The sequence below is a fragment of the Aethalodelphis obliquidens genome, unplaced genomic scaffold (genome assembly GCF_003676395.1).
Source record: "Aethalodelphis obliquidens isolate GAN/ISIS:26980383/991018 unplaced genomic scaffold, ASM367639v1 scaffold35, whole genome shotgun sequence".
In the NCBI taxonomy this organism is placed as follows: domain Eukaryota; kingdom Metazoa; phylum Chordata; class Mammalia; order Artiodactyla; family Delphinidae; genus Aethalodelphis; species Aethalodelphis obliquidens.
Window position 1 is genome coordinate 9,102,456 of NW_020837979.1, and position 27,852 is coordinate 9,130,307.

Below are 27,852 nucleotides of genomic sequence, written 5' to 3' on the forward strand. Positions count from 1 at the left end.
AGCACTTCCCGGCGCACGACCCGGAAGCGGAAGGGAGCCAGTCTCATTCTCCTTCCTGTGCGTCTTTCCTGCGTCAGGCGCGGCGGTAGAGGAGGTCGGCGGCTATCTGTAGCGTGTGGTGGGGGGAGTGGAGCTCTGAGACCCCTGAGCATCCGCCGCCATGGCGGATGTGACCGCTCGTAGCCTGCAGTACGAGTACAAGGCGGTGCGTGTGGGCTCGGCGGAGGGCTCTGGGCTGAGGAGGCCGGTGGGGAGCGGGAGGCTGAGGAAGGGAGTTTCACTCTGAAGGCCTACGGGAGAACCGCGAAAGCAGAGGAGAAATCAGGTTCAGGCGAAGGAGGGGGTACACGACGACATGAATAACCCCACTGGTGACTGGGGCGGGCGGGATGGGCTAAGAGCTCTGCTAGGAGTGTTTGTTCCCTGTCCCCTCGGCGCTGTTCCCGACCCCTTTCGTATGTCATCTCCAACGTGCCCGACAGTGTTCCTTGGGCGGAGTTATGAGCAGTGTTAGGAGCAAGGATTGTTCTAACGATTTGATTGCCCTTCGCTCATGCGCAATTATATGATGCGCTTCTTAAGGAAAACATCTTTTTATTCCGACTAGTGATTTTTATCACTTCTTTGCCCCAGTTCTTACTTCCTTTGTTATCAGCTGGTATCCCTTTGGTCCCGGCATTGGTCCTGCTCCTGTCAGAGTTTCGATAACACTGTGATCTTTTCAGAACTCGAATCTTGTCCTCCAAGCTGACCGCTCTCTCATTGATCGGACCCGCCGGGATGAACCCACAGGAGAGGTTCTGTCCCTGGTTGGGAAGCTCGAGGGCACCCGGATGGGAGATAAGGCTCAACGGACGAAACCACAGATGCAAGAGGAAAGAAGAGCCAAGTGAGTAGCAGGGGGAAAATGATTTTTCTTCAGACCCTAAGTCCATTTTCCCTTGGCATTTGAGCAGTGTTTTTTTTTTTGCTGAATTGCTTGGTGCAAGTGAGATGTCAGTGACATTAAAACAATTCAGTAAAGATAAAAGCAGAACATAAGAATCGAAAGGTTCTTTGGCCTAAACAAGTGTATCTGAAGTGGAAAACAACTTTTAGATCTTTTTTCAGCATGTGTTTCTCATCCATAGAGAGATCTTAATTTTCTTCATGGTATTTTGAAGATTCTTGGTAAACTCTTTTTTTTGTTTTTGTTTATCTATTTTACATATAGTAGTTTGTATCTGTTAACCCCCTTTTTTTTTTTTGGCTGCGTTGGGTCTTCGTTGCTGTGCACGGGGGCTACTCTTTGTTGCGGTGCATGGGCTTCTCATTGCGGTGGCTTCTCTTGTTGCGGAGCATGGGCTCTGAGCGTGCGGGCTCAGTAGTTGTGGCTCACAGGCTCTAGAGCGCAAGCTCAGTAGTTGTGGCACGTGGGCTCAGTAGTTGTGGCTCGCAGGAGAGCGCAGGCTCAGTAGTTGTGGCACACGGGCTTAGCTACTCTGCAGTATGTGGGATCTTCCCGGACCAGGGCTCGAACCCGTGTCCCCTGCATTGGCAGGCGGATTCTTAACCACTGTGCCACCCGGGAAGTCCCGTTAAACTCTTGTCTCAGTAACTCTTCTCACTCTTCTCTTTTATTACTAACTTACCACCCCTACTTCTTTTGTCTGCTGTTGCCCACTTCCAGTTTTGTTGTTATAAACTACCATTCAAGCATGAAAGGCAGGTGTTTTGTTTTGCTTTTTTGTTGTTTTTTTACTTTTGCGGGGTGATATATTTCCAAACTTAAAAAAAATCATTGAACTTTATCTCACTGTTATCTTTCGACCCTCATCGTCTGTGTCTTCCTCTTCTCTCATGATGAAGTCTCAAAAATTCGTAGGCCCGGTTTTGATTAAAGCAGTTGTATTTGAAATGAGTTACGTATCATTGGTCCTCCACTTTGCGGAGTGTGACTTCTTTTCCAGGAATTGATGGCAGTAGATTCCTTTGGAGCTTCGGTTTTCTGGCTAGAAAAAGAAAATATGTCTGAAGGATAAAAAGCTAGTCAAAATCCAATCATATATTGTCATACAAAGTAGAAAGGGTTGTCTCTTTTAAATGAACGTGGAGGATGTCTCATTGTAACATCTAGTGCATCTAGTGAGAGAATGACAGAGTATTCCCTTTCTGTTACTGTGTTCCCTTAAAGAAATACTCGTGCAAGTGACTAAGGCCAAATGGGAATCACTTGCTGAGGTACAGATTTGTGGTTTTATATTACCTGTGTGTCATGGAGCTGAGGGGAGGAGGGTGGGGTGGGCTTCTTTTAGTCTTGCCTTTGAGAGGGAAAGTTCTGCCCGTTCAACATCATACTCTGTCCATTAGGCGAAGAAAGCGTGATGAGGACCGGCATGACATCAACAAGATGAAGGGTTATACTCTGCTCTCGGAGGGCATTGATGAGATGGTGGGCATCATCTACAAGCCCAAAACTAAAGAGACCCGGGAGACCTACGAAGTGCTGCTCAGCTTCATCCAGGCTGCACTTGGGGACCAGGTGAGGCAGCCAGAGGGTGAAGCCATGTTTTTGGAGAGGGAGGAAGTCACACCTGGGAGGCACCAGAGGAACCTTGTCTGTGTATTTTCCTGTGTGGGCCATACCGATACGCAGAAGTGGCTCATATTTATAGAGCACTTACTTTATATGGGATAGCATTTTACATGTCTTCTCTCTTTCAGTTCTCATGTTAGCTCTATGACTAGGTGCTATTAATACTTACTTTCCATTCTACAGAAGAGAGGTGTGAGGCAAAGGATACTTAAGTAATCTTCCCAAGTCACAGAGTAGTGTTTGGCAGACCCAGGATGTAAGCCCGGGTAGTTTATATCCAGAATCTGTGCTCTTAGCATTATACATGTAATTAGATTAAGGACCTCTGTGAGTCTCTGAGAGACGCTGGTGAGGTGGCTGCTAGAGGAGGTGAGGATAAAGAATCACCACAAGTTAGGCAGGCTAGGGCAGGACTGCAGAGCGCCTCTCCCGTCGGGAGAGATGTGGCACACTGCTGTGGAAGCCGTGTCTGTCTTCCTAAGACCACTTACCTGATTTTTTGAAACAGATGAGTCTTCCTTCAATTGTGTGACCTTTCGTGGCAGTTTTTTTTTTTCTTTTCCTTGTGGTACGCGGGCCTCTCACCGCTGCGGCCTCTCCCGCTGCGGAGCACAGGCCCTGGACACGCTGGCCCAGTGACCATGGCTCAGGGGCCCAGCCGCTCCGCGGCATGTGGGATCCTCCCAGACCGGGGCACGAACCCGCGTCCCCTGCATCGGCAGGCGGACTCTCAACTACTGCGCCCCCAGGGAAGCCCGATGTGGCATTTTTAAATTAACATTAGTGAAAATGGTGGGAACCTGGTATGCAGGTTTTAAAGAGATACAGCTCTTCACATCCTATTGTCACGTAAAGTTGGTCAGTGATGTTCTATGTCTTTGTCTAGTTGTTCTAAATTTTTCTTTTTTTTTTTTTTTGCCAGCCACGTGATATCCTTTGTGGGGCAGCTGATGAAGTTCTAGCTGTTTTAAAGAATGAAAAGCTTCGGGACAAGGAAAGGAGAAAGGAGATTGATCTGCTGCTGGGTCAGACAGATGATACAAGATACCATGTGCTAGTGAACCTGGGTAAAAAGATCACAGACTATGGTGGAGACAAGGAAATCCAGAATATGGGTAAGTGAGCTGTTTGTGTCCTGACGATATGAACTGGGTGCTCGTTGACCCCTAATGTGATCTTCTAGCCTCAGCCATTAAAGTATCTGAAAGATGCTTTAAAAGGTTTCCAGGGCTTCCTGGTGGCTCAGTGGTTGAGAGTCCGCCTGCCGATGCAGGGGACACAGGTTCGTGCCCCGGTCCGGGAAGATCCCACATGCCGCGGAGCGGCTGGGCCCGTGAGCCGTGGCCGCTGAGCCTGCGTTTCCAGAGCCTGTGCTCCGCAACGGGAGAGGCCACAACAGTGAGAGGCCCGCGTACAGCAAAAAAAAAAAAAAAAAAAAAAAAGGTTTCCATAACCTATTTGGTGTTTTTGGAGGGGTTATGATTGATGGACGCCAGAATCCCTTGATTCCGGGAGCCATTTCTTATTCTGAGACCCTTTTATTGTATAGAACATGGGAGAAAACTTGGAGAGGGCCTGGGTGGAGGGTGGACAGGCAGAGCAGGGCCGTTTCTACGGCCGGCAGATTGGAGCAGGCCTTGCTGGTGGCAGCACAGAAGGCTCTCTTTTTTTTTTTTTTGTAAATTTATTTTACTTATTTTTGGCTGCGTTGGATGATCGTTGCCGTGCGTGGGCTTTCTCTGGTTGCATCGAGCGGAGGCTACTCTTCATTGCGGTGCGCGTGTTTCTCATTGCAATGGCTTCTCTTGATGCGGAGCACGGGCTCTAGGCGCGTGGGCTTCGTTAGTTGTGGCACGTGGGCTCAGTAGTTGTGGCTCGTGAGCTCCAGAGATCAGGCTCAGTAGCTATGGCACATGGGCTTAGTTGCTCTGTTGCATGTGGGATCTTCCTGGACCAGGGATCAAACCCATGTCCCCTGCATTGGCAGGCGGATTCTTAACCACTGCACCACCAGGGAAGCCCCAGGCTCTCTTATGTTGATCATTTGTCTGTTAGTCCTTAGACCTTAGGCCTGTCTTGAGGAGAGGCAAGTCAGGCAGTTAGGGAGGAAATTAACTCCCTAGTGCCTCATTTTACTAACTGTTCCCTGTCCTCTTTTTCTAATCCCTCACCGTTTCAGATGACAACATTGATGAGACGTATGGTGTGAATGTACAGTTTGAGTCTGATGAGGAGGTAAGTGATAAGCAAACAGACCCAGTCTCGTCTGTTTGTTAAGGTGAGGGGACCACTTCTGATGTAAAGAAGTGCCCTAACTTAAGCCAGATAAGTTTTATGTGTTGTATTGGTGTCAAACTTGGGCATAAATATTATTTCGCTGAAAAATTGTTATGGTTATTTTTTGGCTTTATAAAGCAAATTTGAACTTATAAATGTAAATTAATACAATAATTGAACATAAACCAAGTGGGTCAGGAAAAAGAAAGAAAAAAAGGTAAGTATAGCGTATACTTCATTTTGGGAATGTGTTGTCCCGTTTTACTGCATTTTAACCATACTGTGATAATTTTCCTCTTTCCAGTACTGTGTCCTACTGCCAATTTCAAAAAAAAATGCACATTTGCCGCAGAGCATGGGCATATTTTGTACGTGGTTGTTTCAGTAACAGTTGCAGCAGCCACTGAGGTTTACCATCTAATTAGAATTTCTTGAATATAACTAATAGGAACAAGTGGGGCACTTGAAAAAATGTGCAGAGCTGCATTCGAGTTCTCATTGGGTGTGTTTGGCTTCCTGAAAGGTAAAACGCCAGCTTTGGGATATCATAAACTAGGACAGGAAGAAGGGGTAGCAAAGGAGAGTCAGGAGAGAGCACCAAAACTGGGAGCCTAGAGGGCTGAATTTTGGTCCTGTATCGGACAGGTCGTTTTGCTTCAGTGTCTCCACCTTTCAAACGATATGATTGAAGTAGATGACTGCTGAGCCCATTTCTCCAGTAGAGTTAGTAGGATTTCTTTATTTTAAGTAGCAACAAACTAAAAGAATGCTTTGCTCATAGCATTCATTCATTGAACAAATGCTTATTATTAAGGACCTGCTTTTAACATGACCCTGTGCTCAGTACATGGTACACCTGTAGGCAGGTATGTGCGTAAAGACAGTAGTGAGCAAGCGCAGTGTGGCCTCTACATTTCTGGTCACTGTGTGCTTTCCCAAGTGTGCTTCTGTATTGGTCCTTCTGGTAAATGTACTCTGGAATGAGGCTGACCCTGGTTCCAGTAAGTTGTTGCTTCCACCGCAGAAGCCTTTGCTCTAACCATGGAGCTTATTTTAAGTGACTTGAGGGAGAGGTTCTGTGGTGATGCCAGGATCAGCTCCAGGTCACGAGTTGGGGTTGGGGCTGTTTCCACAGGAAGGTGATGAAGATGTGTACGGGGAGGTTCGAGAAGAGGCATCGGATGACGACATGGAAGGGGATGAGGCAGTGGTGCGCTGCACCCTCTCGGCTAATGTGAGTACAGCTTGCTCTTGCCCGCCCCTGCAGGGCAAGTTATTTCTGGGTGCAGCACTTCTTTCCCATACCTAAGTCCTGTCATGTATTATTTATTAAGCTACCTTTTCATAGGGTGAGCTGTGGTAAACATTTCGTGTCTTGATTTTTCTTAAGGTTTCAGTCAGTCACCCTCTTTCTCAAAGGCATGTGTTGATGAAGTCTTGGTGGGTTTGGTGTGCTCATGAACTCAGTATAGCAGATTCGTCATCCCTCCACCCCCCCTCCACCCTCCGCCCCCACCGGAAAGTCCTCAGAAGAGGGTAGGCTGTGGGTGGGTGGCCTGCAGAGCTTTGTTGCTGGATGATAAGAAAGCACATGGGGCAGATGGAGACACAGTGAGCTCAGTGCCTGGTTACTTTGTAGCTTGTGGCCTCAGGGGAACTGATGAGTTCCAAGAAGAAGGATTTGCACCCTCGGGATATTGATGCCTTTTGGCTCCAGCGGCAGCTCAGTCGCTTCTATGATGATGCCATTGTGTCGCAGAAGAAGGCAGATGAAGTCTTGGAGATTTTGAAGGTACAGCCGGGATAATGTTTTTGTGTTCCGTGTGTCTTAGCAGATGGGACAGTGTAGGAAGCAGATGGCTGTGTCCTTAATCGTGGTGTTATCTTCTCCCTGCAGACGGCCAGTGATGACCGGGAATGTGAGAACCAGCTGGTTCTGCTCCTTGGTTTCAACACTTTTGATTTTATTAAGGTGTTGCGGCAGCACAGGATGATGAGTGAGTATGAATGGAGAACGCTTTTGTGTCGTAGGTAGGTGTGTGGTAGAGGTTGTGTTGCTTTCATAGCCTTACCACTTGTTTCATGTATTTTTCTTTCTACCCCAGGGTTGAAGATTGATTTTGTATCTCACCTTCCCTTTCTTCCTTTTGCTGTTGACAGTTTTATACTGTACCTTGCTGGCCAGTGCACAGAGTGAAGCTGAAAAGGAAAGGATCATGGGAAAGATGGAAGCTGACCCAGAGCTGTCCAAGTTCCTCTACCAGCTCCACGAAACGGAGAAGGAGGATCTGATCCGGGTAAGGGCTGGGTTGGTTTGTCTGTCTGACTCCTGAGCTAGAGTGTTTGCTTTGGAAAAGAGACACTAGTTAGAAGATTGCAGCAAAAAGCTAAATTCCTGTTAAAGCAGGAAGTTGAAGAAGTGAATTATTTCTCCAGATTCTTTGAGTTTGGTCATTGGTACAGTGTGGAATCAACACCTTCACGCTGGTGTGGTCGAGAGACTGCTGACGTGCTGCTGTCGTCACCAGCACCTGGGCCCTTTGCTGCTTGTTCACACAATAAGTCATGGTGTCTGCTGGTAGTACAGGAATACAATGCATGTTTGCTGAACACAGAACCCACACTCTGTCCCTTAAGGATAGCCCTTGATGCTGCATTGTTGAACGTTGACTTTTGAAATCCCAGGACTATGTATTGTCCCTTGAAAGTGGTTTGATTTCATCATTCTGGTGGTCCTCAACTGTCTGAACGTAAAGGGCCACCTTTCTGTTTCAGGACTTACTAGTCAGCACCTGTGAGTCAAGCTCAGCCAAGGGACTGGAAAGGACAAGAAGCTGGGATGGCGATGAATCGTTGCTATTCTTTCTGTCTTTCTGCATCACAGGAGGAGAGGTCCCGGAGAGAGCGAGTGCGTCAGTCTCGGATGGACACAGATCTGGAAACCATGGATCTGGACCAGGGTGGAGAGGTAGGTACCAAGGCCATTTCCAAGGCTGTGAGGGATGGAAACTCCTTTGCTCAGCTTGCTCACTTTATATTCTTGTTTTTCATACTCCCAGGCACTGGCTCCGCGACAGGTTCTGGACTTGGAGGACCTAGTTTTTACCCAGGGGAGCCACTTCATGGCCAACAAACGCTGTCAGCTTCCTGACGGATCCTTCCGTCGCCAGCGCAAGGGCTATGAAGAGGTGCATGTGCCTGCTCTGAAGCCCAAGCCCTTCGGCTCTGAAGAAGTGAGTGAATTGCTTTTCTAAGTTTTCTGCTCACTTCGCCTCCCTTCCAGTTTGGATTTCCACCCATTGACCACAGTGTGGCCTTGTCTCACAGATAGTTTATTCCAGAAGTGGAAGCTGCTGCAGAGTTTTCCCGTTTTGATTTTGAGCCCTGGGGAAAATACTGATCTCTCTGGTCTGGCCTTTAGTGGAGCGTTATGCAGGGAGGTTGCCGGGAAGTGCAATCTTGCAAAACCACAGTCTGCTCAAGGGTGCTGCTAATGTGATGTGCGTGGCATTTTTTTCTAGCAACTTCTTCCAGTGGAGAAACTGCCCAAGTATGCCCAGGCTGGATTTGAGGGCTTCAAAACACTGAATCGGATCCAGAGTAAGCTCTACCGTGCTGCTCTGGAGACGGATGAGAATCTGCTGCTCTGCGCTCCTACCGTAAGCACTGCCCTGCCTGCTTTTTTCTCGTGGAATGCGGTGTATATTTTAGGTGGCAATATTGTTCATCTCCATCCTTACCCCCTAATTCTTTATTCTTTGGTGGAGGAGATGTTAAATGGTAGGGTAAAATCCACAGGACATGCTCTGTTTTGGTGATAAGCCCTTAGAAATTGGGGTAGTGAGCATAACGAGGTACACAGGCCTTCTTGTCCTTGACCTCCCATAGGGTGCTGGTAAGACCAACGTGGCCCTGATGTCTATGCTCCGAGAGATAGGGAAACACATTAACATGGATGGCACTATCAACGTGGATGACTTCAAGATCATCTACATCGCCCCCATGCGGTCTTTGGTGCAGGAGATGGTGGGCAGTTTTGGAAAGGTAAGGGGATAGAACCTTTCTCCAGAAGATATTGGGGGACAGGCCTGGTGCTTCTCTGCTTCTTACATTAGGGCATTTCTGGAATGCCTTGTGTGGTGTTTTTTTCTCCTTCGAAGGTGGAACTTGACCCAAGTACAGAGTGTTTGTGAAAGGAGAAAGTCCTGGATCTCTTTTGGGCTTTTACAAGGGTTTACCATCTTTTTAATCTTCTCCTTAGCAATTTTCTGCAGTTGGTATCATTTGCATTGTTGGCGTATTTATGAAACACTTACATGGGTGGTTGATAATAGATCTAGTGTTATTCCAGGTCTTTTGTCTGCAAGCTTCCATTTCCCCCTATTGTGTGCAGAGCTCCCAGGGAGCATTTTTCTGCTTCCTTACCCTGCGTGTAAACTTGGATTTGTTTTATAAATAAATGTTCACATGCTCAACCTCATACACTTGATATTTCCCTGAAGGGTTGATACCTACCTCCAGTACCCCACACTCAGACTTCACAGACAGAGAGTGTGGAGTCCAGGCCCCCTCCAAGCATTTTTGCCTGATGTGCCTTTCCTACACCCAGCGCCTGGCCACGTACGGCATCACTGTTGCAGAACTGACTGGAGACCACCAGCTGTGCAAGGAGGAGATCAGCGCCACTCAGATCATCGTCTGCACCCCTGAGAAGTGGGACATCATTACCCGCAAGGGTGGGGAGCGGACCTACACCCAGCTCGTGCGACTCATCATCCTGGTGAGCAGGGGGTCCTTGTGGGAACACAGAGCCCAGGCCTGGTTGAGGAGGGGTTGCTGGGTTTTAATGCTAAACTTTTCTTCAGTGCCTTTCCTCCAGTTACTGGCCTTCGTAATGGCAGCTATTGTCCGCATTGCTCTTACTGCTAAATGAGAATCTGCACCGAATTGAAACACTTCCCAGTAGGTGCATGCTCTTTGCCATATCATTTATGCTTTTTTTATGTCAAATATTTTGAAATAAATGTAAACAGATAATTGAAAAAACTATTGATACTTATGTCCTCCCAGAACATTAAAGGGCTTTATAAAGAATCCATTCTCAGAGAGAATGAGTAAGGAGTCAGGATATTGTGTCCTGTATACACAGAAGCCCCCAGGGAGGAATGACAGTCGTGAGTGCGGTTTCTTTTGGTTGTCTGGGGAAGCAGAAAGGAGACCTTGCATGTTGATTTGCAGCATTCTAGAGCAGGGTTGGCAATCTGTGGCTACTGATTTTTGTTTTATTGGAACACAGCCATACCCATTTGCATATTGTTCACAGTTACTTTTGTGCTGCAGTGACAGAATTGAGTATTTGTAACAGAGACTGTATGGCCCACAAGCCTAAAATACTGACTCTGGCCTTCAAGAAAAAATTTGCTAGCCCCTGCTTAGAGTCTGCTACTCAAAGTCTTGTTAGAAATTCAGAGTCCTGGGACTTCCCTGGTGGCACAGTGGATAAGACTCCGTGCTCCCAATGCAGTGGGTCTGGGTTTGATCCTTGGTCAGGGAACTAGATCCCACATACATGCCTCAACCAAGAGTCCGCATGCTGCAACTAAGAAGTCAGCATGCTGCAACTAAAGATTCCCACGTGCTGCAAGAAAGATCCTGCGTGCCACAACTAAGACCCAGCACAGCCAAAATAAATACCTTTTTTAAAAAAGAAAGAAATGCAGAGTCCCTGTCCCCACTCCCACTTGCTGAAATACAATCTGCATTTTAATAAGATCCCCTCCTGCCTTGTGTGCCTGCTGAAATTTGAGAAGCACTGCCTTAGGCTATGTGGATCCTTCATTTGATGATTCAGAGTCTTCATTTGATACAGTTCGTTCTTGGTAAAGATAACTGCCCAGAGGTAAAACCTTATTTGATATAAATATGATCTGATCAGAAGCTTTATCTTTAGTAAAGGAATTTTCCTTTGAGTGGAGTTCTGAATTCATTTACCCGAAGTATCAGATTTTCTTACCGTAAAGCATTGTTTCACTGAACTGTAGCAAAGCAGCCTGTGGTTGGAGCATGTTATTTCCTGGGGTATTTCATGGTGAATATCATCTCATCCTTTGGGTTTCCCTGGCCTTGGGATCCCTTTTCTTGTCTTCTTTATTTGGCATATTAGGTGTATACCTACAAAATGGGAATACTCTTCAGAAAAGGGGGCCACATTTCTCTAGTCCTACAGGTAATTTGCTGCCCTCCCATTCCTTAGGATGAGATCCATCTTCTCCACGATGACAGAGGTCCTGTCTTAGAAGCGTTGGTGGCCAGGACCATCCGGAACATTGAGATGACCCAAGAGGATGTCCGACTCATCGGTCTTAGTGCCACCCTCCCCAACTATGAAGATGTGGCCACCTTTCTGCGTGTGGACCCTGCCAAGGGCCTCTTCTACTTCGACAACAGGTATAAGAAAAGACTGGGAGAAGTTTAACCAGGGTGACCTTCCTGCTATCCTTCTTTTCCAAGGAGCTCTGTTAGATTGGGTTTTAGAATGGCCTTTGGGTTTTGATGTGATACGAATCCAAAAAGAGGAATATTGCTCCCTGGCAGTGAAAAGGACTGTTTATTTCCTCAGTACTTTTGTCTCAGAAGCCTAATTTGTCTAACTGTTGAACTTCTAGCTTCCGCCCAGTGCCTCTAGAACAGACTTACGTGGGCATTACGGAGAAAAAAGCTATCAAGCGTTTCCAGATCATGAACGAAATTGTCTATGAGAAAATCATGGAACATGCTGGAAAAAATCAGGTCTGTCATGGTTTCTCATTATTCTTGAACTCTGTTCTTTTGAATTTTTGACTTACTGATAGCCAAGCAAGACTGACTAAGATAAAGAGAGAAGACACAAAACAAATCACCAGTACCAGAAACAAAATGGGGTATTACTACAGAATCTGTTACATTTGAAAGGATAGTAAAGGAATACTGTGAACAACTTTACACATGGATTTGACAGCCTAAAGGAAATGGGCCTATTTCTCAAAAACAACCAACTACCAAAACAGCCTTGATGAAATAGATAATCTGAATTGTCCTGTAACCATTAAAGAAATTGAATTTGTAATTTAAAAACTCAAAAAGGAAATCACCAGGCACAAATAATTAATTTGTCTATCTACATTATCGAGGGTTCTTCCATAAAAGATTTGGGTGACATATACTAAAAACATAGCAAAAATAAAGATAAAAATTAAAAACTAGTGAAAGGGCATTTTACTAGTAAGTATGATCTAATTTTTTTATGGAACATTGAATATTTTGCCTGATTAAAAAAACATAAGAATTTACATGAAGACACAAATCTTTTCTTGGCACTAAATACTTGGAGGACTTTATTTCCTACAAAATAGTGCCTGTCTCATACTGAGACTTACTTCCTAAGTCCATTTATAAAGGCCAGTGCCCGTTATTTTATATAACATTTTAGCAGCTGAGAATCTCATCAGGTACCTGAACACAAATTAGTTGAGGTTCCTGAATGTGCATTCATATTATATTTAAACTTGCTGTTTAAAGATGGGGTGCTAAGAGTTAGTTTAGTGTCCCAGTTACAGGACCCTCATCACTGTGCTTGGTAGGTTCGTTCGCTTAGGGTCTTGCGGGCACTGTTAGGCTTCTGAGCCAGACCTCAGTTTCTTGCCTGATCGTGGTGCAGCCTCTACTTCTGCTGCTGGTTCCTCAGGGGCGTGGGGGTGACTGTCAGAGTGTGTCTCTTGACTGTGGAAAACTGTGGCTTCTACTCAGGTGCTGGTGTTTGTCCACTCCCGGAAGGAGACTGGGAAGACGGCCAGGGCCATCCGGGACATGTGCCTGGAGAAGGACACGCTGGGTCTGTTTCTGAGAGAGGGCTCGGCCTCCACAGAAGTCCTTCGGACAGAAGCCGAGCAGTGCAAGGTGAGGCGAGACAGGCCCAGCTCTCTCATTCCTACCTGGTAACTGGCTCAATCCGAGTTGTCCCAGTGGTCCTCCAGGAGTGTGAGGTGGTGCTCTTTCACACAGGGTGAGGTTTGATTGGCTGTGGATATGTGGATAGGTGAGGGGCAGAGTCTCAGCTGAAGAGATTTGCTTCGTCTCTGGGGGAGTTCCTTCAGGAAGGCTCACCTCATCACCTATTCTCTTCTGTTTCCCAGAACCTGGAGCTGAAGGATCTCCTGCCCTATGGCTTTGCTATTCATCACGCGGGCATGACCAGAGTTGACCGGACACTCGTAGAGGATCTTTTTGCTGATAAACACATTCAGGTGAGGGTGGGCAAAGCACAGACGGAGAAGACGGGAAACATCGGAGGTTGTGCCGTATGTTTGTGCCTGGTACTTCGTCGTTTCAGGCTCAGGTAAACCAGGTCGGAGGGTTGGGTAGGTACAGTCAGTGTAGTGTCATACCACCTCTCCCATCTCTTCACATCCTGCATGCGGGAAGATGAGTGAGTTCAGGAAAGCACCTGAGAAGCCCAGAAAAGCAAGCATGTTGGTGACTCCAGATATTGTCAGACATAGGTCAGGACCTTGTTCATTCCCTGTCTCAGGAGAGCCCATACTTTAACTTGTTTAGTAACCTTAAGTTGATTCATATAGGTCTGCATATCTGTCTCTTAAGTGTCTCTAGAACCTTGAAATGTTGATTCTCAAAGAGATGAGGAACCCAAGGACTCCTTTCCTCTTTATTCTGGTGTTACGTTGGCAAGTATGGGACCCACCTTGGTGCTGCAAGAAGCTCTGAGACCAGTTGCCTGGAGAAGTTGAGGATAGTAATCCATGGTGGTAACGTCCGTTTTCCTTATTACCTTGCCTTGCCTCTGTAGGTTTTAGTTTCCACGGCAACCCTGGCTTGGGGTGTGAATCTCCCCGCGCATACCGTCATCATCAAAGGCACCCAGGTGTACAGTCCAGAGAAGGGGCGCTGGACAGAACTGGGGGCACTGGACATCCTGCAGGTATGGAACTTTTGAGTTTATTCTCAGTGGGGAAAAGCATGCTGTGTTTTATACACAGGAGGTCCAAAAGATGGCAGATGGAAGGCGAGGTTCCATAATGTAGAAGCCTGGAATCAAACCCAGGAGCTCTGTGGCCATAGCCGTCTTGGTTGCTCTCTCTGACCTATAGATGCTGGGACGAGCAGGAAGACCTCAGTATGACACCAAGGGCGAAGGCATACTCATCACTTCTCATGGGGAGCTGCAGTACTACCTGTCCCTCCTCAATCAGCAGCTTCCTATTGAGAGCCAGATGGTATCAAAGCTGCCTGACATGCTCAACGCGGAAATCGTGCTGGGGAATGTCCAGAACGCAAAGGTAGGGGAGGGCTTTGTCCTTGGCGCCTCTTATCTTCTCCAGAGAGGCCAGGGTACCAGGAGTGAGGTGGTCTCGGTCATTGTGCTGTGGGCCTCAGCACCAGGGTCCTCCAGCCCTGGGCCCCACTTCTCTCAGTGTAAGCAGGCTCTCAGGCTTCTTGGGTCTCTGGCTGACAATTTCCCTTGTTGCCAAAATCTTAGAAAGGACTCTGTTTTCTTAATAATGAAATATTATAAACGTTCACAAGACAGTATAATACATATCGTCATAGTTGGGAATTAACATCTAAGTGCTCTGTGGGAGCTTTTCACTTGGACATCAGCTCTGCATGCTAAGGCCCATGATCTGTTTCTTACAGGATGCAGTGAACTGGCTGGGCTACGCCTACCTGTATATCCGAATGCTCCGATCCCCAACCCTCTATGGCATCTCTCATGATGACCTCAAGGGAGATCCCCTGCTGGACCAGCGCCGACTGGATCTGGTTCATACTGCTGCCTTGATGCTGGATAAGAACAATCTGGTCAAGTACGACAAGAAGACGGGCAACTTCCAGGTGAGTGGGCTGAGGGACGGAGGTCCCTGCAGAAGTTGTAGCCCCAGGAGACAATTTTTCAGATCACTGTCTTGATTCAAGTACTGCCTAATTGCCCACTGCTTGGAACAGCAGAAAAACAAGTGGCATTGGACTGTGCCCTTTGAACCTAGGAACTTCTAAAATGGTGTAAAACCTGACGGTGCTTCCTTTCCATATCTTGAGCTGTGGCAGCTGATCTAGCTCTCTTGCCTGTGTGGGCATCAAGTCACACTATAGGTCAGTTTATTGGGCCATCCTTCTTCCTGTGCTTGGGCCAGGCACTTGTATTGCTGTGTGTTCACTCAGTGGGCACCTCTTGTCCACAGTGAGAGGTTGCCGCTTGTTAATGATAAGCTTTGGATTGAGTCTTCCTTCTCTGTAGGTGACAGAACTCGGTCGTATAGCCAGCCACTACTACATCACCAATGATACGGTACAGACCTACAACCAGCTGCTAAAGCCCACCCTGAGTGAGATTGAGCTTTTCAGAGTCTTCTCCTTGTCCTCAGAGTTCAAGAACATCACTGTGAGAGAAGTGAGTCCACTCAGCGTGTTGGAACTGGAAGTTGGTACCCACTGCCACGTCACTGGTTGGTTCTCTCCTTGGCCTCCTGGCTTTTTCTTGACCTGTTTCCTTCTTGTGGCAGGAGGAGAAGCTGGAGCTGCAGAAGTTGCTGGAGAGGGTGCCCATCCCTGTAAAGGAGAGCATTGAGGAACCCAGTGCGAAGGTGAGCCCAGCTCCTCTCTGCTTGGGGTAAGGGTCAGGTGGTTTTCCTGATCTTCTAAAAGATGAACCTTAGAAAAGAATTTAAAAAATAAAAAGATAAAATAAATAAAAATAAAAGATGACCCTTGAGTTTGGGTTTGTTCTTGGTAATCTGCTCAGTTCTCCGAGTTTCTGCATCCTTCTCACATGTTCTTTTTTACATGGAGTAACAATTATTTAATGTCTGCAAATCAAGAGCTCTAGAAGGTCTTACCTGGCATGGATGCCCAGAGCAGAAATGTATTCACTTTTTCGGATGGTTCAATCAGTGATCGGCCTCCTTCTGGCTGATTTTGCTTTTTTCCAGATCAATGTGCTTCTCCAAGCTTTCATCTCGCAATTGAAATTGGAGGGCTTTGCGTTGATGGCCGACATGGTATATGTTACCCAGGTGAGGGCAGGGTTGTGCCACCCCTGATAAGTTCCCATCCCGTGTTCTGTGTGTGTCTGGTAAAAAGTAGGCCTGACACTAGTGAGGGAGAAGGAATGCTGAGTTGTGCCCCAGGTGGCTTGTTGGCTGGTGCGTGTGTGGTACGGCCGCTCTGTTTTACTGATCTTGAGCACGTGGGAAGGTGAGGCCTTTACAGAGATGCTGGGGAGGCTCCATGTGGAGATCGCAAGACACGGTGTCTGCTTCCCTGTGGAGAGGGACTTCCCATTACGGCTGCTGGGCTCCTAAATACACCCAGAAATGGCAAAAGGCTTTAATAACTACTCTTTGTCTTTTTCTCAGGGCAAGTCACTAACACCCTTACTCTTGCTAGGACACTAAATGCTAAATGAGTCAAAAGCCTTAAGACCAGGCAGTGAGTGGAAGGTTACAATGCTGGGCGCGGAGCTCTAGCTGCGCTTCTCTGACTGTCCTGCGTCAGCCAGCGTCTGCTGGGGGTGGGGATGGGTCATGACAGAAGGACTTGGGTTTTGAGTTGGTGTAGCTGGTCGTATCAGAGCTTGAGGTAATTAAACCCTGTGTCGGGTGGCTGCATTATTAGGTCTGGGGACAGTGTGGACTTGACAGGGGGAATGCTTCATCTTTCCCCAGTCGGCTGGCCGGTTGATGCGTGCCATCTTTGAAATTGTCCTGAACCGAGGCTGGGCACAGCTTACAGACAAGACCCTGAACCTCTGCAAGATGATTGACAAACGCATGTAAGGCCCAGTGAGCTGGAAGCTGGTCACAGGGTGGGGGTCCCCGAGCCGAGGGTGTGGTGGGAAAGCCTTAGAGCGCATCAGATCTCGCCCTGATGTGTGAAATATGCAGCTGGGTGAAAGTTGAGAAGGGGGCAGGCCCTTTGGGGTGCAGCTGAGGAGTCGGGGAGGGTGACATAGTTGGAGATGTCTGTCTTCAGTATTCGTGTTCTGTGGGTCACAGCTCATCCGTTGGAAGCCGTGAGGAGGGCAGTTGGTTCCAGGCCCCGCACAAGGGACTGATAGCTCTGTTTCCTTCCTGGACAGGTGGCAGTCCATGTGTCCTCTGCGCCAGTTCCGGAAACTCCCTGAGGAAGTAGTGAAGAAGATCGAGAAGAAAAACTTCCCTTTTGAGCGCCTGTATGACCTGAATCACAATGAGATAGGTGCGTGGGAAGCCATCCTGCTCATCCGCACAGCTCAGATGTCTCCCTAAGCCTGCCTGCTTTCCAGTTCCTAGGCCTCGTGCCCTGACATCCTGGGCTCGCTTGTCTTGTCCCACTAGCAGTAGGCTTGCTCTTGGTCTCGGGGCTTTGAATCTTCTGGGCCCACTGAGAGTGGAGGGAAGAGCCTGCCCTTCTGGAGTGGAATCCGCCCGTTCCCCTTGGTGGCCGTCAGGGCTGCGTTTGCAGGTACCTCAGGCAGGCTGGGCTGCAGCCCCGTGCTCTCTTGTGTCCTCGTAGGGGAGCTTATCCGCATGCCCAAGATGGGGAAGACCATCCACAAATACGTCCACCTGTTCCCCAAGCTGGAGTTGTCGGTGCATCTGCAGCCTATCACGCGCTCCACGCTGAAGGTGGAGCTGACCATCACACCCGACTTCCAGTGGGATGAAAAGGTCAGGCTGTGTGAGGCGCAGGGGCCTGGTTTCAGAGGGATCTTGAGGAGAACGGAATTGGAGGGCTGAGTTACCGCCAGCTCATGCTCCTGTCACTTGTGCCCCTGTGGGCAGGTCCATGGTTCCTCAGAGGCGTTCTGGATTCTGGTGGAGGATGTGGACAGCGAGGTGATCCTGCACCACGAGTACTTCCTACTCAAGGCCAAGTATGCGCAGGACGAGCACCTCATTACGTTCTTCGTGCCTGTCTTTGAACCGCTGCCCCCTCAGTACTTCATCCGTGTGGTGTCTGACCGCTGGCTCTGTGAGTGCGTCTCCTCTGCAGGGTCCCCTGGGCCAGGTCCTCCCGGGGCAGTTAGATGAGTGTCTTGCCCCTTGTACTGGGCCAGACTTGGTTGGGGAGAGTGCTGTGTATGCTGCCTTGGGGTTCCCAGTGTGCTGACTGCCCTTCCCGTTTCTTTTCTGGCAGCTTGTGAGACCCAACTGCCTGTCTCTTTCCGGCACCTGATCCTACCAGAGAAGTACCCACCCCCAACCGAGCTTCTGGACCTGCAGCCCTTGCCCGTGTCTGCCCTGAGAAACAGTGCCTTTGAGAGCCTTTACCAAGATAAATTTCCTTTCTTCAACCCCATCCAGACCCAGGGTAGGTGTTTCCATTTCCAGGCGGGCGGTTCCTTTGGAGGCCTTTTAAGGTCCCCTGGAGACAGGTAGGTTCTGCGGGAGGAGGGGGAGGAGGGCCCTCAGGTGCTTGGCAGGAGTGGGAGCTCATCAGTGCCAACTGTTGGAGCAGCCAGGACGTTTTCCGTTCTCAGAAGCCCTTGGTTACTATTAGATTTGCTTCGCTTCTTTGCACGTCTCCCTGAGGAGGGTTGGTAGAGCAGGTCTTATTATCACGGTGCACTGTCATTTCTCAGGCTCAGGAGGCTCCAGTATTGAACCAGAGTGTGCAGCGTTGACCGAGGCCTCCTCTGCCTTCATTGCTGTAAACGACAGCTGTGTTCGCAGAGCACGCCCCATGTTCTAAGTACTCTGGGCTGGGTGCACCCCAAGTGTTTTCTCTTTCATTCCTTCCACAATCCTGTTTGAGATACCAGCAAACAGGGATTTACCATTTGAGATACTACCATCAGTGTCCTGTTCTACAGATGAGGAAACCGAGGCAGGGAGAGGCACCCCAATTGAACCAGCTAATAAATAGTAGAACTTGATTTTAACCCAGTCTGGATGCCAGGGCTTACGTATTAGGCTCTTTACCTTCTCTGTGTACTTGACTCTTTCCAGGAAACACAGGAGAGGGTTGGAGGGGCAGAGGAGGGGAGCCAGTTCCCCTTGGTTCGGCATCCTGTCCCTGAGAAGCAAGGAGGGAGCCCTGACCTCCTTTGCTTCTGTTGTCCTCCTGCAAATCTCCAGGGGCCCTGAACTCTTGATCTTGGTCCCTTCTCCTCCTCTTGTGTGGGAAGGAGCGGATGGAGGGGAGAGATGTCGCAGGCCCGACTGCAGCTGGGGGCCGTGTGCCATCACCTCTCATGGTTGCCATTCTGGGCTGACTGGCTGAGTTTCCTGCGCGTCCGAGTCTCTCTCAGTGTTCACGCTGCCTCTCTGTCGCTTCTCAGTGTTTAACACCGTGTACAACAGCGATGACAACGTGTTTGTGGGGGCCCCCACGGGCAGCGGGAAGACCATCTGTGCGGAGTTCGCCATCCTGCGGATGCTGCTGCAGAACTCGGAGGGGCGCTGTGTCTACATCACCCCCATGGAGGCTCTGGCGGAGCAGGTGTGTCACGTGTGAATTTTCCCAGAAACCGTTTTCATCTCTGAGTCCACATCAAGGTTTTCTGAGCCCTGAAATTTGCAGAGCCAACTGGGGCAAGACTTTGCCTGCTGGTGGCCATTTCTGCAGTCGTATACTAAAGGGAAGCTCTCCGGTCACTTATAGGTTGGTGTGTGATTACGAAGTATTTAGCTTGAGATCTCCAGGGTGACAGGCCTCTGTGTTTGGCTTCCCACGTTTTTCTCATAATTCATGAACTGAAGCCTGACGTGGCCTGATGTTTTTCTGCCCTCCCGCTGCCCGCCTGCCAGGTGTACATGGACTGGTACGAGAAGTTCCAGGATAGGCTCAACAAGAAGGTGGTGCTCCTGACGGGGGAGACCAGCACGGACCTGAAGCTTCTGGGCAAAGGCAACATCATCATCAGCACCCCCGAGAAGTGGGACATCCTTTCCCGGCGGTGGAAGCAGCGCAAGAATGTCCAGAACATCAACCTCTTCGTGGTGGATGAGGTCCACCTTATCGGGGGCGAGAATGGGGTATGGCTTGACCTTGCAGCATAGGAGCGGGGCTGGGACCAGCAGAGTAGCCTTGGCCTTGGGCCTTAGGTGAGGGCCAGAGACTAGGGCTTCTCCCAAGAGAATTCTGCCCATCACCTTATTCTGAAAGGATGATCTGAGACTTTTCTGTAGTTTTCTTGGAGAGTACCATTGCTTAGTGGAGATTGGCTGTGGAGGAGGTGAACCCAAAGACGGGAGAGCCCCTAATCACAAGGAAGAGTTAGGAGATCATCTCGAGGTTGTTGGGCTCCACACGAAGGTAGCTCAGGGCTGAGGATGGAGCGCCGGGCCTGCAGTGACTCCCGCCCCTTTTCAGCCCGTGCTGGAGGTGATCTGCTCCCGGATGCGCTACATCTCCTCCCAGATCGAGAGGCCCATTCGCATTGTGGCCCTCAGCTCCTCGCTCTCGAACGCAAAGGACGTGGCCCACTGGCTGGGGTGCAGCGCCACCTCCACCTTCAACTTCCACCCGAACGTGCGCCCCGTGCCCTTGGAGCTGCACATCCAGGTGGGACCCGCTCTTCCCGTTCCCACGTGGCCTCATGACGTCCTGGGCTCCCTGGGTTTGTAACCTCCTTTCTTCCTCCTCGGTCTCCAGGGCTTCAACATTAGCCACACGCAGACTCGCCTGCTGTCCATGGCCAAGCCTGTGTACCACGCCATCACCAAGCACTCGCCCAAGAAGCCCGTCATTGTCTTCGTTCCATCTCGCAAGCAGACGCGCCTCACCGCCATCGACATCCTCACCACGTGTGCTGCCGACATCCAGCGGCAGAGGTGGGCGGGGCCTGGCTCCTGGGGGCCCGTGGGGAGGTGAGGGTTGGCTCAAGTGAGACCGACCTCCTTCCGGGTGTTCTGTTCACAAGGGTGGGGTGGCCCCCGCCTGGCTCGGGGCTGGGTGACGCACAGCTGGAAGGGTCTCTGGGGGGTGGAAGCGCTCCGGGCTGAGTCAGTGCTCACGCCGCCCAGGTTCCTGCACTGCACGGAGAAGGACCTGATCCCCTACCTGGAGAAGCTGAGTGACAGCACGCTCAAGGAGACGCTGCTAAACGGGGTGGGCTACCTGCACGAGGGGCTCAGCCCCATGGAGCGGCGCCTGGTGGAGCAGCTCTTCAGCTCAGGTAGAGAGCAAGCCTTGAGGCACAGAGTGAGACTAGATCCAGAGGTGTCACGGGGGCGTGTGTTAAACTTCTGGGCGTGGGTGATATTTCTTTACAGCACGTTGGTCATTTTCAAATATTGATACTTACCAGATTATTTTGTCTGTTACCTCATTTGATTTCAGTCCCCTTGTGGTGAAGGTGGGACAGATATTACCCCTACTTTCTAGATGAGAAAGCAGGCAGGCACATAAAGTTGTGCTCTTTCAGAACCTGGTTTTTCAGACCAGGACATTTGGCCACTAGACCTGGTTTTCTACGGATTCCAGGCTCAGCAAAGTGTTTGGGCCTCTGTTTCCCTTGGGTGGCTGTGTGCCTCTGTCCCTTGTTGACGTCAGGCATTTCACGCAGAGTATTATTTTGACAGTGCTTAGTGGAGCTGCAGTGGAGATGCTCTTGCCAGAATCAGTACTGTCACCCTTTGACCCCTGAATCTGTCTGGTTTGTGGCACCTTCAGAGCTCGATTTTGCTACCATGTACTGAGCCAGCCCGTGGCTGAGTCAGCCTTAGCACTTTCCAGCCAGCAAGGCCCATCTGTCAGGCAGGAGTGTGAGCCTAGCTTTCCCTGGGCTTGGGATTCTGTTCCAGGATTACCTCGTTTCCTCCAGGGTAGCTCCCCCAGCAGAGCAACAGTAACACAGAGCCACCTCCTGTAGTACTGAGTTAGCCCCTTAGTCATTAAACCTTGTCCCTGGTAAGCTTTGCTCTGAGTTCTGAAATGTAGCACAAGATAAGCCACTACCTGCCCAGGAGGCAGCAGGTCCTGCCTCAGCCAGGGAGCCCTGTGCTTAGTCTCCTCCCTTCTGCTGCTCAGGGGCTATCCAGGTGGTGGTGGCTTCTCGGAGTCTCTGCTGGGGCATGAATGTGGCCGCCCACCTGGTGATTATCATGGATACCCAGTACTACAACGGCAAGATCCACGCGTGAGTACAGCCGTGCACTTGCTCTGTGTTAGCGGGACCTTCCTTCCTAAGATGAACGTAATACCTGCAAATCCAGAAGTTCACTATTGTGAAGAAAAGGTGTTAGGGAAATAAACAGCTAGCCGAGATTCCACCCCAGCCAGGGTTTTATTTATATGGACTTATTTTTAATGTCTGAACCTGCTTCTAGATTTGGATTTGAGTCGGGTGACTTCATTACTCATGAACTATATAGCTGTAAAGTTTGGAAGCCTGCCTTACATATTAGATCCTTTAATGGGGAGTTATTTGGCTGTTGGCATCAGATGGGTTAATAGCTTTGGTTCAAGGACACTGAGCAACAAAGTAATGACTCTTACACTTGAAAACTAAAGTGATGTATAGATGATACGTGAAACTAGTGCCTGAGCATGGGAACTCGTAAACAGAGTTTTGCTGTGATTGGCCCACGTCTCCCCGTGTTTGCACTTTATTCTTTGACATTTAGGGAGTCAGCCTCCTGAGTGTCTGTTGCTGTGGCTTTGCCTCCTCTCCCCTCCTGTCTCTAGGTACGTGGATTACCCCATCTACGACGTGCTGCAGATGGTGGGACACGCCAATCGCCCTTTGCAGGATGACGAGGGGCGCTGCGTCATCATGTGCCAGGGCTCCAAAAAGGTCAGCCTGGGCCTCTTGCACCGTCTTTTGATCCTGGGCCTCAGAACAGATTCTTTAGTTTCTCTTTCGATAGATGTGTTTACTTATTTTTTTACATTCTGTCTGTCAACTTCTGCCTCTTTTATCTTCCATGTTGCTTTTGTAACAAGCCTCTTGGCTGCGTAGAATTTTGTAGCCTTTGGTTTTTGCTACTGCTGTTGACTCTGTGTTGACGTCTTCTCACTCTGGCTGGTTCCATCTTCCCTCATGCTCTCTGCTCAGCATGTGGGACTTGGGATACCCCCTGTCTCTGCTGTAGAAATAACCAGTGATGCCAGTGGGAACAGGCATACACACCCAACCCTCCAGGTCCAGACCCAGCTCACCTTGTCTGTGCAACTGGTTTCTTCCATTTTGATTAGCTGTGTCTGTTTGTCACATAGGGGCCGCATTTTCCCTTGGCTTTTTTTTCCCCTTGATCTACCTCTGTGACCATATTGTCATTGACTCTCTATTATCTTCTTTCCCATAGGATTTCTTCAAAAAGTTCTTATATGAGCCTTTGCCAGTAGAGTCTCACCTGGACCACTGTATGCATGACCACTTCAATGCTGAGATTGTCACCAAGACCATTGAGAACAAGCAGGACGCCGTGGACTACCTCACCTGGACCTTTCTGTACCGCCGCATGACACAGAACCCCAATTATTACAACCTGCAGGGTCAGTGGCTTTGGAGCATAACCTTATCCTTTTGCGGTTTTCACAGCCCTTGCTCGCCATCTCCCTGTGACTCCCCACTTGGCTGTCACCTTCACAGGCATCTCCCATCGTCACCTGTCTGACCACTTGTCGGAGCTCGTGGAACAAACCCTGAGTGACCTGGAGCAGTCCAAGTGCATCAGCATTGAGGACGAGATGGACGTGGCGCCTCTGAACCTGGGCATGATCGCTGCCTACTATTACATCAACTACACCACCATTGGTGAGGGCCAGCAGGGGCTGGGTCTGCAGAGCCTGAGCTAGAGGGATCTCAGGCAGGGTCTGCAGCCCATGGTGGATGAGAGATGATGATGCTTCCAGTGCCCCATCCGGTGTTTGTTGGAGGCACGCATCGCAGGGTGGAGTTGGGGTAGCCCAGGAGTTAACTCTCTCCTCTCTGCTCCTTTTCTGCCTGCTTTGACTGCTCTCAAATCTCCTTCCCTACCTCTCTCAGAGCTATTCAGCATGTCCCTGAATGCCAAGACCAAGGTGCGAGGGCTTATTGAGATCATCTCCAATGCGGCTGAGTATGAGAACATTCCCATCCGGCACCATGAAGACAACCTCCTGCGGCAGGTGAGGGCACCTCAGCTTCAGGAGAACTTCCTCGGAGCTGAAACTTGGCCCGCGTGCCCAGAGCATGCGATGCCCTGTCACCACAGGAAGACACCGACCCCTCCTGCCCCGACCTCCCTCACGCACCTCCACACGTCTCAGCCCCACCACCCCCCCAGGCACCCAGCCACCCCTCTGAGTTTTGAAGGGTTGTGAGCCTGGGATAGGTGCCGCCTGAGAATAGGTCTCAGGTAGGGTCACCTCTTCATCATCGGCTCTTCTTCTTCCACTTTCCAGTTGGCCCAGAAGGTCCCCCACAAGTTGAATAACCCTAAGTTCAATGACCCGCACGTCAAGACCAACCTGCTTCTGCAGGCTCACCTGTCCCGCATGCAGCTGAGTGCTGAGCTGCAGTCGGATACAGAGGAGATCCTTAGCAAGGTATCGAGGGGGGCGGGGGGAAGCCCATGTGGCCTGTGAAGCAGCAGTTCCAACCCTGCCTGCTCTTGCTCTCCTGTCCCTGTTCAGGCCATCCGGCTCATCCAGGCCTGTGTGGATGTCCTCTCCAGCAACGGGTGGCTCAGCCCAGCTCTGGCAGCCATGGAGCTGGCCCAGATGGTCACCCAAGCTATGTGGTCCAAGGACTCATACCTGAAACAGCTGCCACACTTCACCTCAGAGCACATCAAACGTTGCACAGACAAGGTGAGCCGGGCCTGGACCCGGGTGGCCGAGGCTGGGAGCCGAGCGTCTTGCACTGGGGGTGGTTGTGGAGGGGAGCCTTCTCATTCTGGCCTCTCTGGAGGTGTTAGCCGTGGAGCTGCTAGAGAGCCTGACGGTTGTGGGCCATGTTCTTTCTGAAGCCGTGTCTTCTTTAGATGATCTGATGGCTTAGGAAGTAAAAGTAGCCGCTCTTTGGAGCCACTTTCCTCTGCTGCTAGTGTGCATTCTCTCTTCTTCCCTGACCTCTGACACCCACTGCAGGGGGTGGAGAGTGTTTTTGACATCATGGAGATGGAGGATGAAGAGCGCAACGCATTGCTTCAGCTGTCCGATAGCCAGATCGCAGACGTGGCCCGCTTCTGTAACCGCTACCCCAACATCGAGCTGTCCTACGAGGTGGTGGACAAGGACAGCATCCGCAGGTGAGCCAGAGAGGGCCAGGTGCCCCGCCCCGGGTCCTTGCTGGGCACAGCTGTGACGTGCAACCTGCGTTTCTCCCCACAGTGGCGGGCCGGTTGTGGTGCTGGTGCAGCTGGAGCGAGAGGAGGAAGTCACAGGCCCCGTGATTGCGCCTCTCTTCCCACAGGTGCGTCCTGGGCGTGGCTTCCCAGGGGTCCACTTGAGGCCCTACCGACTGGCTAGAGGCTGGGCTATAAGGGTGCATAGTCACTGAGGGAGGAAATTTAGAGTGATAATGAAGCCACAAGCCTGAGGATTAATCTTGGGGCCATGGGTGTTTTCTGTGGGAGTTTTTGGTGGTGGTTTGCTTTAAGGCAATTTAGGTGACTGGTCGTTATTGAACGCCCCAGTCACGCAGTTGTTGACGTCCGCGGCTGTGAAGAAGCATTTATCTTTAACTCTAAATGGCTCCAGGGGGACTTCCCTGGCGGTCCAGTGGTTAAGACTCTCTGTTACCAATGCAGGGGGCGGGCACGGGTTCGATCCCTGGTTAGGGAACTAAGATCCCACGTGTCACTTGGCCAAAAAAAAAAAAAAAAACAAGGTCTCCAGGACAGTTGGGCTTTTCTAGTTGGTGTTTCTTCGCTCTCGTTTCTCACAGCTACTTACTCTGCTTCCAGTGCTTGGTTCTTTACCACCAAAAAGGAAATCTGATCCCTTATATGGGAGAATAATTGAAGGCTGAAAGGAGAAACCAGATACACTGTAATGTTTTAAGTTTACGAACTATTCGTTTAATAGGCTCTGAGGAAAGAGTGCTTTAAAGTGGAATGCTTGGGTTTTCTGACAGTGGAGCGGCCAGCAGAGGGGGATTCTTGGTAGATGCAGGGCCTACTTTGGATCCTCTCTGCTGGCAGGCTCACCTCCATGTTAACGTGTTTTTCTCCTCCGGCATATATGCCTTTTATTTAAAAGGGTCTCTGAGGAACTCAAAGCTGCAAGGCCCCAAAGACTAGATGTCTAATAGTGGAATCTTGGATTTAGTGTCAGGTACTAAATGGGAGAAGGTACTTTGGGACAAGGAAATGAGGCAGGACCAACAAATGAGTTCATCTGCCTACTTAAAGATTCATGTGAGACACCTCAGGCAGTTTAAAATCTTAGGTATATCCAACTGTAGTTTGGGAAGAAGTTTTAGAAAGCTTTCTTTCTGGGTTCTGGTTTACTTTTGTAACTTTTCTCTTGGTGTCATGATCATCAAATTTTATGTGCTGACTTTGTTGGCTTTTGGTCACTACAGAAACGTGAAGAGGGCTGGTGGGTGGTGATCGGAGATGCCAAGTCGAACAGCCTCATTTCCATCAAGAGGCTGACCCTGCAGCAGAAGGCCAAGGTGAGTGTGTCCGTGGCCCCCGTGTGCTGTGAGATGGGGCAGGCTGAGAGCTCTTCCTGTGTCTGAGCTGGCCCTGAGTTTTGCCTGCTCTCTCCAGGTGAAGCTCGACTTTGTGGCCCCGGCCACTGGCGCCCACAACTACACTCTGTACTTCATGAGCGACGCTTACATGGGATGTGACCAGGAGTACAAATTCAGCGTGGATGTGAAAGAAGCTGAGACAGACAGTGACTCAGACTGAGTCCAGAGGCCTTTGCTCTTGCACAGAGAGAAGAGTTGAACCTGAGTTTGGTACACGTACGCTGTCATGGGACCTGAGTCTTGGAGGCCTGGTCTGTCTGTGTGAGGTCTGGCCAGCCAGTGCCGCCGTGGTCCCAGCCCCCCTACTACTTTCCCCTCCGGCTCCCTTGCCATCCAAACTTCGGATCTAGTGTCTGCAGGTGTCAAGCATAAACCGTGTACACCATTTTTAGGCATGTTCTTTGCAGTTCCTTTTGAGTAACACATTCTAATAAAATGATTTGGAGAAACCGTTTGTCTTTGCAGTGATTCCAGATTAAAAGTTTCCTTTCTCGGACTTCCCTGGTGGTACATTGGTTCAGAATCCGCCTGCTGGTGCAGGGGACACGGGTTCAAGCCCTGGTCCGGGAAGATACCACATGCCGCAGAGCAACTAAGCCCATGCGCCACAACTACTGAGCCTGCGCTCTAGAGCCTGCAAGCCACAACTACTGAGCCTGCGCTCTACAGCTCACGAGCCACAACTACTGAAGCCCATGCACCTAGAGCCTGTGCTCCGCAAGTAGAGAAGCCACCGCGATGAGAAGCCCGCGCGCCGCAACGGAGAGTAGCTCCCAGTCGCCGCAACTAGAGAAAGCCTGCGCACAGCAACGAAGACCCAATGCAGCCAAAAAAAAAAAAGTTTCGTTTCTCCAACCTAAGGATTATTTTTTTCAGCCAGTGAACTTGCTCACAGTGAGCACTTCTAGAGGACGAGGCTGCTCTTCAGTTGGGCTGCCACCTGCACCATTTCAGTCAGCGCAGAGGGAACAGTGTTGGTAGCTTCTGTTCAGTCAGGCTTGTGCCCTTGGTCCCTTCCTCTGTATCTGCCCTACTGCAGGAACTAACTCTGAACTTTGCTGGAGAGATCAACAGGTTAGAACTTTCTCAAGACCAGCAGTGTCCCCTCCCATAATGAGGCAGCACCCACTGGGTGCTTAAACCGATTTTAAGATCCAGATCTACAAATGTTTTTCTCAAATTCTTGCCTTCTGGGTTTTTTTTTAGGAATAAGTGTGCATAAAATTAGAAAATGATTCTGAAGGGTAATTTCCCTAGGTTAGCAGTTTTCAAATTTAGTCTTAGGACCCCTTTACACTACAAAAAATTAAGAGCCCCAAACAGCCTTTATTATCTG

The 27,852-nt window shown here is 49.8% G+C and overlaps 1 protein-coding gene across 1 annotated transcript; it reads left to right on the forward strand.

The window, feature by feature from the left end:
* The first annotated feature begins 34 nt into the window (after positions 1 to 34).
* Positions 35 to 26,967, forward strand: SNRNP200 (small nuclear ribonucleoprotein U5 subunit 200). Its single transcript, XM_027128969.1, has 45 exons — positions 35 to 205; positions 726 to 889; positions 2,350 to 2,521; positions 3,498 to 3,690; positions 4,755 to 4,810; positions 5,988 to 6,086; positions 6,492 to 6,644; positions 6,750 to 6,849; positions 7,013 to 7,149; positions 7,737 to 7,820; positions 7,912 to 8,085; positions 8,374 to 8,511; positions 8,741 to 8,896; positions 9,462 to 9,632; positions 11,106 to 11,299; positions 11,518 to 11,641; positions 12,638 to 12,787; positions 13,024 to 13,134; positions 13,695 to 13,826; positions 13,996 to 14,184; positions 14,543 to 14,740; positions 15,144 to 15,296; positions 15,409 to 15,489; positions 15,835 to 15,918; positions 16,570 to 16,676; positions 16,983 to 17,101; positions 17,399 to 17,553; positions 17,668 to 17,857; positions 18,023 to 18,196; positions 19,167 to 19,327; positions 19,636 to 19,863; positions 20,201 to 20,392; positions 20,483 to 20,661; positions 20,854 to 21,005; positions 21,860 to 21,968; positions 22,517 to 22,625; positions 23,137 to 23,326; positions 23,424 to 23,588; positions 23,820 to 23,941; positions 24,218 to 24,361; positions 24,449 to 24,625; positions 24,905 to 25,065; positions 25,148 to 25,229; positions 26,343 to 26,435; positions 26,533 to 26,967. The coding sequence occupies exons 1-45, from the start codon at positions 161 to 163 to the stop codon at positions 26,674 to 26,676; spliced, it is 6,411 nt and encodes a 2,136-aa protein (XP_026984770.1). The 5' UTR covers positions 35 to 160; the 3' UTR covers positions 26,677 to 26,967.
* Positions 26,968 to 27,852: the final 885 nt, after the last annotated feature.

Coding starts and splice junctions, on each gene's coding strand:
- SNRNP200 (XM_027128969.1), top strand. CDS start 161: ATGGCGGATGTGACCGCTCGTAGCCTGCAGTACGAGTACAAGGCG. Junction 9,633..11,105: donor TCGTGCGACTCATCATCCTG/GTGAGCAGGGGG, acceptor CCCATTCCTTAG/GATGAGATCCATCTTCTCCA. Junction 14,741..15,143: donor AGAAGACGGGCAACTTCCAG/GTGAGTGGGCTG, acceptor CCTTCTCTGTAG/GTGACAGAACTCGGTCGTAT.